Source organism: Psittacula echo (genome assembly GCF_963264785.1).
Source record: "Psittacula echo genome assembly, chromosome: 5".
Lineage (NCBI taxonomy): Eukaryota > Metazoa > Chordata > Aves > Psittaciformes > Psittacidae > Psittacula > Psittacula echo.
This window is the reverse complement of record NC_137739.1, coordinates 7939067-7953614: the sequence shown is the minus strand read 5'-3', so window position 1 is coordinate 7953614 and position 14548 is coordinate 7939067. Positions and strand designations below refer to the sequence as shown.

The following is a 14548-nucleotide window of genomic DNA, read 5'->3' as shown; positions in this document are numbered from 1 at the left end:
CTGGTTTTGTCAGTAGGTTTAGTTTAGGTAGCGAAGGATTCCATCAGTGAGCTTTGCATCTGAAAGACAAAAGAAGCCAATGTCACTCCATGTCATGACATTCAATGTCAAACCTTGTCTCAGTGGTTTGGTTTCTGAAAGAGAAGTCTCAAGCCTGCACACAGCTCCACCTGCTCTGTGACTATATTATCCGACGGACTTGAGAAGGTAGCTTCCCCACTTCCAAACTGACTGCAGTTTGGATCTATGCTAAGGTGAAAATTCCTACTTGAGACCCATTCATTTAATATTTTTAAAGACAGACCTTCCACAACAGGAAGTTCGTTAACATCTATGGACCTGAGGAAATACTCAAATTCTGCAGACTTAACAAATTGCTTTTCACAGCCCTCATATCCCACTTGTGTTGCAAGCAGTGGATCAAAGTGGGGTTCTAGCACTGTGTTTATCGGTTAACATCTCTTACGCCTACACAGATAGTGCACTAATCTTAATGCCCCTGACCTGTGGAGTGGGGTGCAAGACATTGAATTTCTTCCTATACTTTTGACTGGTTTAGAAAGAACCAGATTTGGCCACCTGCTGGCAAAACCATTCACTAAAGCCAAACCAGTCCCAGTCATTGCAAATGCGGAAGGCTGAAGGAAACACGCAGCTTAAAAATAGGAAAACGGATGCAGCGTTTGATGCGTGTATGGAATGTTATTTCTTTTACCACAGGTGATGACTTGCTGTGTGTCACCTATTTTGTAGTAATTTCTGCACATCTGACTTTGGATGCAGCAAACATAAGCCCTCAGATTAAGGACCAGTAAGTCTTGGTTTGTACACAAATCCTGACAGGGGCTATTTGTGGAATATGTGGAATTAAAAATACATAATTGTTGTAACCTAATCAAGAACAGTGCGCAGATCTGGCTCTGCCCTGGGTTCAGCAGGCTGGGCTTAAACCACGACAGGTTCTTAACTTTGTGCTCCAGGTCTAGCGTTCTAACGCTATTCAGCAACATCCTTCCTATGTTGGCTTGACCAACCTAATGACCAGCCTGATGACCAACACCTAGTCAGATTATCCTACATAAATCACTTAGAAACAATGGGGAAAAGGCAGGCATGAGAAACACAGAGAAAAGTGTTAGGAAAAAAATGGCAGATTATGCTGGAATCCCTGCTTACTTGTAATCCTTCTCTCGATATTTATCTTTGGACTTCTTTTTCTTCTTGACCTTCTCATCTTTTTTCATTCTTTGGTCATCTGTCTTGCGGCATTTCTTTCCCATTTCACTTTCCCTTCCTTCTCTGTCACTGTATTTCCTCTTGCCAAGTCTAAGTTTTTCATTTTCCCAGAAAGCGTTGTCAAAATGTGCACGAGCTGAGGCAGGTGGAGGTGCGTGCCTTTCCCGAGAGTGTTTTTCAGACTGCCGCTGAGGTACTGAACCATGACGGAAGTTCTCTCTGTGGCTGCTCAAGTGATGGGCTCCTTCCTTTCTGCCGTGAGCGGTGTGAGCCCATCTGCTGTGGCAGTGATGATCCCTACGTGATTTGTAGAACTGACTCAATTTGTCAAAGTCCTTATCAAAATGAGAGGACTTCCTCTCTCTACCATCTCCTGTTCCATGAACAGAGTAATAACCCTTGTAACAGCTGCGTTTTTCCCATCTCCGTGCTTCATCTTGATAGTATCTTTCCCCGCTCCAAGTTCTCTCTCCTTTGGAATGGGAATACCTATTTCTGTCTTGTTCTGTTCTTTCTCTGCTTCGTGATCTATAACGAGAGTATTTTCCTGAGCTTTTGCCGTTATTTGGACTGCTTCTTTCATTATGGGAAGGTCTGTACTTCCTTTCATTGTAATAGTCCTGCTTATGATGATATTGCTTATTTGTTTCCATGCTGCGAGAGCGCCTCCTTTTGTAGGAACGATCATCCGCTTTGCTCCTGCTTTGCTTCTGCTCTTTAATCTCAGAGTATTGTCTCTTCTTTCGGTAGCGTTCTTTGTCAGGGTTTTTGGAGTCGTGTATCTTCTCCTCGTATTTTTGCCTATTATCCTCTTCGCATTTTTTATTATTCAGCCCCTCATTTTGCCTGGAGAACTGACTCTCCAGAACTTTATCCAGCTTTGCAATAGAAGAGTCATTAACAGGTGGTACCTCTACATAGTTATTAGAAATGTCCTCTGTATCTTGGCATTTATCTGTAATACCTAGAGATGCAGGCTTTTTAGGACTACATTCAATGTCAGACTTCACAAAGGAAGTTTGCCCTAATTTCTCTTCACTCTCAGGAGACCCTTTGATATACGAAGGATCTCCTTTTGCAATGAGTGCAGGTTCTTTTGGTCTTCTTGGTTTGTCTTTGTCTCTGCTGTCTTCGGACTCACACTGCCCAACGTATTCCCATTCAGTATCCAAGGACTTTTTCCTGACCTTGTGCTGACCATTGATACTGGGTTGTACGTTATCAGCTTTTGTTATAATACTTTCAGCAACTTCTTTGGTAGCAATGGTTTCACAGTCTGATACAGTAAAAGGACTCTCAATCTCACAGCCAAGGTCGGAAAGAGGCGTCCCGGATTGTTCATAAACAGACACTGTTTCCGTCACTACGGTTTCCATAAGACGATCGCCCTCAGACTTCTGAGGTGCAGGGACACTGCACAAAATAAAAACACATTTTTCACTTGGAAAAGTTCACCTAAAAGATAAATGTTGGGAGCACAAATCCCCTTAAGTAAAAGATTTGCTGGCTACTGGTAAACTCTGTCTGTTTCTAAACTCCCTTACACGGTTTGGAAACTGTAGCTTTCTAAAGAGACTCTGTAAGGCAGTCCCCTTTAGAAACCGATTCTTATACATTCAGCAGCGCCCAGAGAAGGTGTTTTTCTTCTCTTGAGCCTGCAAGGAGTACATTAAAAACCCACACCCAGCACATTTGTCTCCCTCTGCTCACTGCTCTACATCACATCAGTAGCCAGCACCACTAGGTTCGCTCTCCCCTAACTAGAAAAAAGTCAACTCATTAATGTCCGTCCCTCCCCCCAAAATGGGAGGGCAGGAGGTGGGGAATTTACATTGGAAAAAGAAATCCAATCGTTAAAAAAAGGAAAATAATTCCGTGAAGAAACAGAACTATTCTGAGAGGCATCTGCTCGTATTTAATATCAGAATAATACATCTTCAGTGCTGATGTCTGCAACCCTACATGTACAGTGTGGAATTTGCTGTACTGGTTCAAAGCTTTCTACTAAATAGAATTAGCAAAGGGGTAAAACAATGATAAACTTGGATGAAATCTTGTTTTCATCAGAGTATACCCGGTTTACCTTGTTTGCGCTGACAGCCTGTTCAGGTGGCTGTAGGCCAGGGATTCTAAGATTATTTCTTGAGGAATCGGTGACTCAGCTTCAGGTACCTACAATTAAAATGCAGACGTTAACAGACAAAAATATACTACCTTTAGCTGAAAACTGTTTGCAAAATTTCCTCATTAGTTATTAAGCAAGATCACTTTGCATTACGTGCACTATTGCCATTTCAAACATCACCCCTTCCCCACCCCCAATATATTTATGAAACTTATCAAGTACTATCTCAGCTGAACTTTTCTGAAGCTGACATATTCTCACATGCCAGTTCAGCTCTGCAAATTCTAAGGGGACAACAGCACAAAGTGTTAACGATGAAATTTGTGCTGTGTGTTTTCACAGTATTTCACATGAATTAGGAACATTTTAACGCTCCTGAATACTAAGGACACCATAGGTGAGAAGTTCTAGATGGAACAAACATAACTCACTGGTTCAAGCAATCCATTTGTTTCAGGGAAGAAAATCTCAGAAGGTTTAGCAGGTTGGACTTCACAAGTAAAATCATCAAGTTTCAGTCCATTTTGTTTAGATCCAATATCTAAACTAACAGCACCATTTAGTGAATCATTTTTTGGCAGCTCATGATGGGCACTCTCTTTTTCAGCCCTCTCACAGAAAGAATGGGAATTCTGCAATGTGCCGACCGCCTCCCAAATCACAATTCCGTTGGAAGATACGCTGAAATTCATTTTAAACACGCCATTCGACGCCTCAGATTTTCCTGAAGACTCTGCACTGGAAGGAACCGTAGCATCGGAGCCGAGTGTAGGACTTCCATTCACTGCTGGCTCTACAAACATTTCATCAGGAACTTCCTGTCTGGAAATGTCAGCAGCAACTGCCACTGTAGAGGCATCTGAGGTAGACTCTGCTCTGAAAGAGTTTGTAATTGTGGAGGAAGGAACGGCCTTGCTGAGATCCTCATTCTCCAAAGCACTGGTAAGATGGCCAGCCTGTGACACGGTCTGCCGCTCAGGCAATTTGTTATTAATACTTCTAGTGATCTTCTGGGCTTTTGATGGATCCGTAGCTGAAGGCCTGGTAATTGCCCAGTTTTGAATGCAAGCTGTTGGTAGAGCTGAAGATAGCCTTTTTATGGAGATACCAACAGGATTTGTATCCTCTTCTAGGGGTCCATTTCCATTTAAATGACTTGAATTCTGTATTTAAAAAGAAAAGATTGCAAGATGAATATGTGCAATCACACAGCACTTATGAAAACATTAAATTCTCCTACTAAATATTTCTACAAATTGCCTCACCACCTAAGAAGAAAAAACACCCCACTTCCAATATCGACCTAAGTCCAACAAGTGTGTTTAATTCCTGCTGCTTTTGATTTACTGCATATTGGTATCAAATGAGCCTCATTTTTGAAACCCACACAAACAACTTAACATTGACTAAAGCTCTTCCCAAATGTATTTACTTTCCCCTTTAAACATTCCTCGAAAACACTGTAATAATTGCTCTGGTACGCAGGACCAAGAAAAATCGTTTTCACTGACTCAGCTAAAGTAACACTGGCGGAGTGATATTGAATTATTACTACTACTATTGTTCTTATCATCATCATCATCATCAGGAATTAATAGGCTCCTTCAAGCGTCTGAAAAGCGTAGCTCCCAGTGCTTTAGAAAGCACTTTGAGTTGGAAGTATAATGAAGTAGCATGGCTGCACAATTTAGGATTAGCCACTGTTGGAATAATTCTGGCTGTTGCTGACGGTTGTGAAGAAAGCTGCAGTGTGGGAGGGAAAATAAAACTCAGACGCTACAAAACAACAACACACCCCCCACCCCCAGTCAAAAGAAAACAACATTATCAATTTGGTGCCATTATCTGCTCCCTGCAAATTACCTTAATCATATGAGGAGGAAGCTGCGGTCCCATAAATCCGTCCTGCTTACTATTAGGCCCCCACTGACCAAGGAATGAGCAGGGGTCAGACGGTGCTGGTAAGTAAAAACCACGTTCTCCAAGTGTCAAATCATAGCGCCTTGGGAAAAAAGCAGTGATCTCAGTTTAGAGTTTTTCTTTCAGCCTGGTCTTGGATTAAACCCCCTTCTAAAATTTGAAAAGAACAGATGATGTGACACACAAGACATGTACAAAAGGCTCAACCAAGACTACAAACTAAAAAACAGACAATGGTCTCCCTACAATGACTATCCTTGCCAGAGCGACAGCTCACCCTTACATCATCTATGGCGTAATTTCTCCTCTTCTACATTAGCCAGCTACAAAGACCAGATAGACAGCAATGTACACAAGCGCACCAGTTTAACGCCAAGCAATGAAAGGCAGTAAACGCTGTGGGCAAGTTCAGGTTAGACAGAACCAAATTCCAGAAATTGTAATCTTTTCCTAGCACAGAAATAACAACACCTGAAAAAAAGACAAGTATCAGTAACAGGAAAGTAAATATATTCTGAACAGGTTCAGGAGTTGGTATTACCTGACATAAAAAAGTAAATAAGCTTGCTGATTGAGAACCGTTTGGATATCAGAAGGCTCCACTACGGCATCATTCATTCGATACCAAAATCCATTGCCCGCCTGCAAATAAAAGACAGTGACATCTTTAGACAAAATGCATGTTGCTCAAATGCCGTCACAGGTAGAACACTACAGCACAAACCATCCAAACCAAATCAAACAGAACACACCATCCAACTTTTCCCCATCAAAACGGTGGTTACCAGTAACATTGATTTTCTTTGTTTATTTTACCCTGGGAGAAATCAAGCTGGTACCCACCTTTATGAAGCAGATATAGTGTCCTGCACTGCAGCCAAACCCCAAATGAACAAGAACTGCATATAAAGAATAGATGAGTGGCTCTCCCATCGATTGGGACATATAGGCTCGAAGATCCAAATATTCAGGGTATTTTACATCCTAAACACAAAACAGGAAGATTCAAAAATTACCCGGAATCACTTGGTGGAACAGCCTGAGAAAAACCCTTCTGAAAACACAGGCTAGGATCACACAAATATATTCTTGATTCTTATAAAAATACCTCTTCTCAGAAACAACATTTAGTCATTTAAGCTGCAGAGAACTCTTTTCTGCAGAATTAGCTCTAAGAGTGAGGTATACCCCTATGGTTACCGTAAGCCACAGTTGTTAGATGGACTTTTCTTAGACTATTGTTATTAGTCTCTAGTTACAGCCTGCAAGCATTAACAACTTTTAAATCATAGAATCACAGAATCATAGAATAGTTAGGCTTGGAAAGGACCTTAAGATCATCTAGATCCAGCCCCCCTGCCATGGGCAGGGACACCTCCCACTAAACCATGCCACCCAAGGCTCTGTCCAACCCGACTTTGAACACCGCCAGGGATGGAGCAGTCACAGCTTCCCCGGGCAACCCATTCCAGTGCCTCACCACCCTAACAGTAAAGAATTTCTTCCTTATACCCAATCTAAACTTCCCCTGTTTAAAATGATATTTTCTTGGGGAAATCTCCCATTCCAAGAAGATAAAGCTGCTTTACGGCTGCAAATATACCTTGTTGATCTTGCCACCAGTAAAATCTGCAAATCTTTTCAGCGATATGACGAGAACTTTGGAGGAGCGATGTATTGTGTACCTCTTGGAGGCAGAAACCATGTTTTCGCACCTTAAAAACCAGCACAGACAAACGGTTAACGGCAAATTCTTCCCCCTCCCAAAACTCAAACAAGTGTTCATCTCTCGCACAGGCTTATGAACCCATACGCTGCACTTCAGGCTTGTTAACAGACAGAAGGTAACAGGATGTAAGCGGACAGCTCTACAAAACAAAGGATTTAGAACATTATCTTTCGATAGCCAAGCAAACATCTGAGCATCTATCCTAATGACAAAAAGGAAAGGCTTCCCAACAATTCAGCATGAGAACCCTGCAAGACATTTTTTAGTGAGCCATTAGAGGCTGCTGACGTTAACGACCACCGTTCACACGCACTGAGACCCAATCCCACTTTGTTCCACAGGGAACACTAGGACCTTCAGCAAGCTGATTGTTGCCTCCCACCCCAAATCCTTGTCCTTAGCTCCATGCTTCAGCTCACCACTACTTAGCAGACATCCCCTGTAACTTCTGGCCAGACAAATATTTCTGTGTGCAACCTCACTCTTACGAAGGCTAATAAACACCAGTAGAGGCAGCAGTAAGGAATAGAAGTCTAATATGAGCTAATGGCCAGAATTCTTCTATTTCCAGATATTCATGTGATACATGAAACGCGTTCTCTTGTGTTCAGATGGAATTAGTAAGAATCTTACTTGTTGCACTTATAGCTGTTTTCTCCGCCCAGTTGTTCAGGTTTCACAAATTGTTCTAGAGCCTCGGTGACAGACGTAACGGCCTGGATGAATAAGAAAGTAGAGCACTAAGTCACTGGAAATGCAAAACTTCAAACGCTTCCTGGTAGTTTGCGAGAGAACCTTGCTAGTTCATCCTCAAGCGACCTACTGCCAACCGGCAACCACTGTGAAGGAGGCAGAAACCTCAGAGTACGCTGAGCATTTACCTCCTGTGGAAACGATTCTACTCTGAAACAAAACAATAAAGTTTGCAGTGCCACAGACAGCTCCTGTGCTATGCTATGGCATCAAGAATGAGAACAGTCAAACCCATCAGCCTAAGGACAGACGTATGCTGAAGCAGAATAATGGAGAAGTGTGAGAGTATAGGTGTTTGTGTAGACATAATTACTGCTTTTACAGCTTAAACCCACTGCAAACATGGAGAGCATCTAGATGCCTTCCACACAAGACCAAAGGATTGCCGCTCCCATCCAGCATCAAGCTCTTTCCTTTTAGCAGTGTATCTTTTTCAGTAAAATGCCTTTCTTTGGAAGGCTCTACAGGTCCCCATACAGCTCAACCCATATTCACAAAACACCTTACCTCTATATCCAAAGTAATATCGAGGAATGGTTCGTACGTATCAGAAACGGCTTGGCAGTTCAAGCATTTCACTGGAATCAAAATACAAATGCTTAACACTGACTGGACAAATTTAAAGTCTTCACACGTATTACTTTAGTCAAAGTCCTTTACTACAGACAAACAGACACAGACCACTTCAAAGGAGAGGCAGATTTTTAACAAGTACCTTGGGATCTTAGGTATCCTCCAAATATTTGATAAATAAGTGTGGTGGCTTGAGAAGATATGTCCAACCTGGAAAGAAATGATAAATCAGACCTCAGATAATGCGAGGCTCAGAGTTAACTCTTCAAACAGTTTTTACCAAGGACATTCATTTTAATATAGCATAGTAAAGAAAGGAGTAAAAGGGGCTAGAGAACATTTAAAGTTTAAATAAGTGGTTTATGCGTACGTGGTGCTTCCATTCAAGCAAGCTTTCTGCAAAGCATCAACAGTGAAGGACAAGAATTCATGTGCATCCTCTTGACTGCCGTAACAGAAATGTTTTCCTATTCCTAATAAATAAGAAGGAGGTTATATTTATTTCCTAAAAAATGAAAGAAAACTCACGTTTCTAAAAGTATCAAAATCATTTCTACGCATCAAATAGTGCTTTGAAAAGTTACCAAATATATCAAAATAAAACCATCTGAAATTACTTACTTATAAGGCCATTGATAACAGACATAGGTGGGATAGCATTATTAGAGAAACACAGGGCCTGGTTAATGTGAGCTTCCAATGTACACATCATACAGAAGCCTTTTTCATGACCTGAAGAGTGAAAGAAGCAACACAGTCGAGTCAAATAAGCATTGCCACCAAAAGAGAACAAAACCAAAAAACAATATCCATGAAAAACGCTATAGATATTGATGACACAGCGCTGAGAGGGAATGCCTGTTATTTTCAGCATACTGCTGTTAGGTGAGCTACGTGACACAGAGATAAGAATCCTCTGGGAGAAAGGAAAGATTAAAGGAAGTATGTACGAGTATTTCTGCCCTCCCTTTTGTAACAGGGTTCTTAACTGGAAACTTTTTTACCTATGTTAAAAAAACACAGTTAAATTTCTAGGAATAAACATTAAGATGCCAAACCAAAAAGCATCCATGTACCTTTGTCAAAATAGACCTAGAAGGATACGAAAAGAGGCTCTTACGCCTAAATCAGTTCAACCGTAGAATGGAAATACGAAGAACACAAATTCCAAGGTTCAAAAAATACGAACTTTTAACTAGAATAAAACCAGTCTACATTTTAATACTGCCCCACACAAATTTCCATTTCAGGACAGCAGAAATTGGCTCGTAGTGCTTTCTAGGGTGTGGGCCTTTTTAATGGGTCAAGAGTGAACGTGTCATTTATTGCAGTATTAACACACTACGGTATCTAGGCTGCAGACACAAAGAAGCTATGATGCCAACATCCTAAATTTTACCTCCTTTCTACCAGCAGGAAACCCAAATCCCAAATGTTCATCAAATGCCTTCCTTTGCAACGTACTTCTTTATTCACACAAAGCAAGAAATGGTCCTTACTTGCAACTTTACCATTGTGCATTAAATGAACAAATGAACTTTATATGCCATTCCGAGCTCCCTGCTAAATAACCATGGAATCACAGAATCATTTAGGCTGGAAAAGACCGCGAAGATCGCGTTCAAAGCCGGCTTCTACAGGTAAAACGGGAAAGCCGCGAGTTTTCTCCACAGAATCCTTGTTCTTCTTCCACCTTTGCAGCTGCCCAACATATTTATAATAATGCTAGAAAGTACTCACATGACTTGCTGTGTTCAAGAGACAGCATGTAATTGGCCAGAGGAGGTGTGTACGTCAAACACTGCAGAGTAGCATTAAGGTAACACGTATTGCCCAGATTCTGCAGTCCAACTCCAACATTCAGTGGCTGTTGCCAATCCATGCAGATTTTCTCAGGTGGAAAAAGAATTTCACGTGGTGGGGCAATTCCATCGTTAACAACTGCAAGAAAATTAGATTTCCAAAACTATTTACGGTTTCTGTTTGAAAAAGGCTGTTTAAAAGGCAGCATTCTGCAGGAGCACCCAGAAGAACCAGGTCTACTCCACAACCCAAAAACACATGATGGAACAGCTGAAACACTGCCACTTGAATTTGCAGGTCAACACACTGCTTTGAACCATCATTTTCCAGCACCAGTCCCTTCAGTTGCCTTAGGGGACTCACAAAATTGCAGCCTAGCGCTGAAGGCTTTATTCATCACAACCCTGTTTTATATCAGTGCAACAAATGAGAACTGCGTTTTCTAACTTTTGGGGTTTTTGTTCTGAAGAAAAGGGGGGAAGGACAGAAGGCACACTTACTTAGTTCTCCCTGGCCAAAAGGCTTGGGTTTTTCCGTGCTTCTACAATAAATAGAACCTCCTGGTCCCTTCTTTGGCTCTTCTGCAGGTTGTACCCAGCCAAAGTTTGCGGTGCATGCTGTCACTTTCTTGGCACGCCATTTGTTGGCCCACCTGAATGACAGCTTTTTAAATATTGAAGGTATTCTCCTCTTTATAGTCATCGTTCATATCTGTATCAAAGATAAAAGTTCTGGTTGACTTCAAAATATCACAAAGCATTCCAGAAGGAGATCCTGTCACTCAGTCGCAAAGAAATAACTTGAAGGACTAAATAGCTGGTAACAAATATTAAAAAAACCCCAAACGACAACAACCAAACTAAAAACCCCACTCACAACACTGTGTTTAAGTGGGGAGCAGCGATTACGCATTTGTCTCATGACAAAACAAACATTTGCAGCAGTGACTGTAAAACAACAACATACACAAAAATGCCTAAGTAGAAATAAGGAGCAACAGGAAACTACTACAGGTAGACATGAAGACATGAAGGCACTTCTATGTCTCTAAATTGCAAACTATACTTCCACAAAGCAACACTACAGGAAGACAAAAAAGCCCAAACCAAACCAACAACAGAAAAGTAAAACCAAACCCCCGAAAAAAACCAAAAACCAAACACACACACACAAATTCGAAATAAGGAACATCCCGAACGGACACACACACCCACACCCACACCCCCAGAGGCCACACTTGTTTGCTTTCATAAAAAATAATCCATCTGCCAACCCAGGAAACCCGCAGTCAATTATCACTTTAACCTTACCTGGAAGCGAAGGGCTCCGAGTTTGTCAGCTCCGGGGTCGTGACCGTGGTCTCCGTCCGCCCAGGGGTTTCTCTGCTCTCCCAAGGCGCGTCTGCCCAGTGTTTCACCGGGGTCTGAGGGTCTGCTTCTCCCGGGTCGCAAGATAAGCTCCCAAAGTCGGTTAACGTCATAGTACCAGTTCCAAATGGAACTGCCCGGCCTTCCGTCACCAGCGCTGAGCCTGAGGCACCTACCCGCTCACCCTCCGCTCTGCCTTTCCGAGGCGTTTTGGTCCCTAAAAGCATTTTGGCACCGCTGCTCTCACGGACCGGCGCGGCACGCAGCACGTCCGCTGTCGGGAGCGGCAAGAGCCCAAACACAGCCAAACCAACCCGACCCTGACGCGGCAGGCGAGGGCAGAGCACGGCTCCGAGGGATCCCTCGCTTCCCCTCGCCTCGCCCTTCTCCCTCCACCTCACGCTCCGACCCAGCCCCACCGGGCACCTCCGGCCCGCGGCAACCGGTGCTGCGGGGGCAGGCGCAGCGCCGCCCCGCCTCAGCGCTCTCCCGCCCCGTCCCGCCCCGCCCCGGTCCTGCCGGGCCAGGCGGTGGTGGCCGTGGCGGCGGTGGCGGCGTCGGCGGGGCTGGGTGCGTCCGCCCCATACTGGGGACGTCGCCCAGCCCCGCCCCGACGGGGAGTCCCATCCCTCCGCTGCCCGGCAGGCAGGAGGACAGCGGCCGGGTGCCCGACCGGCGCCACAGCGGCCGCCAGAGCTGAGAAGAGCCCAGCCGAGCCGAGCCGAGCCGAGCCGGGCCGAGCCGGCTGCTCCCGCCGCTCTCTTTCCCTTCTTTTTGCCGTGCCGGCTCCGCTCAGCAGCTGAGCTGTGTGGCCACTTCCATCAGCCGCGGTGCCAGTGCAGTGCAGGCAGAGAAATGTACAGGAAACTTCGGCTCAGCCGGACTGGCTTAAAATTGACGCTATTCTGACAAAATAAGCGCTACGTTACTGAAACATTTTGAACCGCTTTAAACTGGTACAAAACTGAACCTCTGCCAACTGAGCAGCAACTAGAATGCTTTCTAGGTGAAAACAATGCATATTTTTCAGATTTAGTACATCCCTATGTAGATATGCTGGCTGGAAAAGCTAGGTCTCTTGTAGACCAAATCCTACAAGCTAAGACTTGTGGCTTACATCAAGCTTACATTACAGCTTACTTGTGCTGATTTACTGGTTTCAGAGGTTAAGATCTGATTTTGCAACTGCTCTTGTAAGTCAAAGGCCTCTTTGCCTACCTTTAGGCACACTGATTTAAATTGACAGGTTTACTTTTTCAGAGAGAAAATTCCTCACCTGCAAAATAGATTGTTCTTGTAAAGCTGAACACTCATAGCTGTGTTGCTGTGAATGTTACTCCATTAAGAGCTGGTTTCCCACCCTGAATTAAAGAGGGATTTTGTCCGTTCCCTTCCATGAGCTTCAGTCAAATATAAGGCAAGAACAACTCAGATCTCTTGTCCTCAAGTCGATTAATCAGACCAGACAGATAAGTCAGAGGAACTGTATTTCACTGAGGTTCCCAATCACTGCTCTCCTGATGCAGGACCAGTGAATATGAAGTGCATCACAGTTTGATAGCATTTAATAATAAAAATTAAAATCACCCTATGAATTTGTCTGGAGCTAGCCACTTTAGAGAGACAAAGACAACTGAGACTTCAGGCAAGTGACAGTATATTAAGAGAACGGAATTAAAACGTATGGATTTTGTCTTGATGGTAAATGTTTCAATCAGAAATTCTAAGTTTTGATGGTCCACATCGATAAAGTCCAGTTTGAAGATAAAGAGTCGTTGTTTTTGAAGGCAAAGATTCATCTTTTTTGATGGCAAATCCAGGTTCGATGATAAACAGTCAGGTTTGGTGCAAACAGTCAGGTTTGGTGGTAAAAAGTCACATTTGATGGTAGAGAGTCAGTTCTGATGGTAAAGGCAGGTTCAATGGAAAACAGGTTTGGTGCTAAAGCGTCAGGTTTGATGGCAAAGCCAGGCTTGATGGTAAACAGTCAGTTTTGATGGTAGAGTCATTCTTGATGGTAAACAGCCAGGTTTCAGGGTAAACCATCAGCCTTGATTGTACAGTTTTGATGGTAAAGAGTCAGGTTTGACGATGAGACGTAGCTGGTTTTGTCAGTAGGTTTAGTTTAGGTAGCGAAGGATTCCATCAGTGAGCTTTGCATCTGAAAGACAAAAGAAGCCAAAGTCACTCCATGTCATGACATTCAATGTCAAACCCTGTCTCAGTGGTTTGGTTTCTGAAAGAGAAGTCTCAAGCCTGCACACAGCTCCACCTGCTCTGTGACTATATTATCCGACGGACTTGAGAAGGTAGCTTCCCCACTTCCAAACTGACTGCAGTTTGGATCTATGCTAAGGTGAAAATTCCTACTTGAGACCCATTCATTTAATATTTTTAAAGACAGACCTTCCACAACAGGAAGTTCGTTAACATCTATGGACCTGAGGAAATACTCAAATTCTGCAGACTTAACAAATTGCTTTTCACAGCCCTCATATCCCACTTGTGTTGCAAGCAGTGGATCAAAGTGGGGTTCTAGCACTGTGTTTATCGGTTAACATCTCTTACGCCTACACAGATAGTGCACTAATCTTAATGCCCCTGACCTGTGTAGTGGGGTGCAAGACATTGAATTTCTTCCTATACTTTTGACTGGTTTAGAAAGAACCAGATTTGGCCACCTGCTGGCAAAAGCATTCACTAAAGCCAAACCAGTCCCAGTCATTGCAAATGCGGAAGGCTGAAGGAAACTCGCAGCTTAAAAATAGGAAAACGGATGCAGCGTTTGATGCGTGTATGGAATGTTATTTCTTTTACCACAGGTGATGACTTGCTGTGTGTCACCTATTTTGTAGTAATTTCTGCACATCTGACTTTGGATGCAGCAAACATAAGCCCTCAGATTAAGGACCAGTAAGTCTTGGTTTGTACACAAATCCTGACAGGGGCTATTTGTGGAATATGTGGAATTAAAAATACATAATTGTTGTAACCTAATCAAGAACAGTGCGCAGATCTGGCTCTGCCCTGGGTTCAGCAGGC

General features: G+C 43.2%; 1 protein-coding gene across 1 annotated transcript; it reads right to left on the bottom strand.

Moving 5' to 3' along the window:
• Positions 1 to 1172: 1172 nt before the first annotated feature.
• On the bottom strand, positions 1173 to 10841 carry LOC308222337 (ubiquitin carboxyl-terminal hydrolase 42-like; the record flags this gene model as incomplete). The annotated part of the gene is made up of 14 exons (XM_080620235.1): positions 1173 to 2649; positions 3320 to 3408; positions 3793 to 4524; positions 5225 to 5363; positions 5823 to 5923; positions 6125 to 6265; positions 6885 to 6996; positions 7644 to 7726; positions 8271 to 8341; positions 8479 to 8546; positions 8707 to 8809; positions 8958 to 9068; positions 10077 to 10277; positions 10640 to 10841. 14 exons carry the CDS (start codon positions 10839 to 10841, stop codon positions 1173 to 1175), a joined length of 3630 nt encoding a protein of 1209 aa, XP_080476361.1.
• Between the last annotated feature and the right edge of the window lie 3707 nt (positions 10842 to 14548).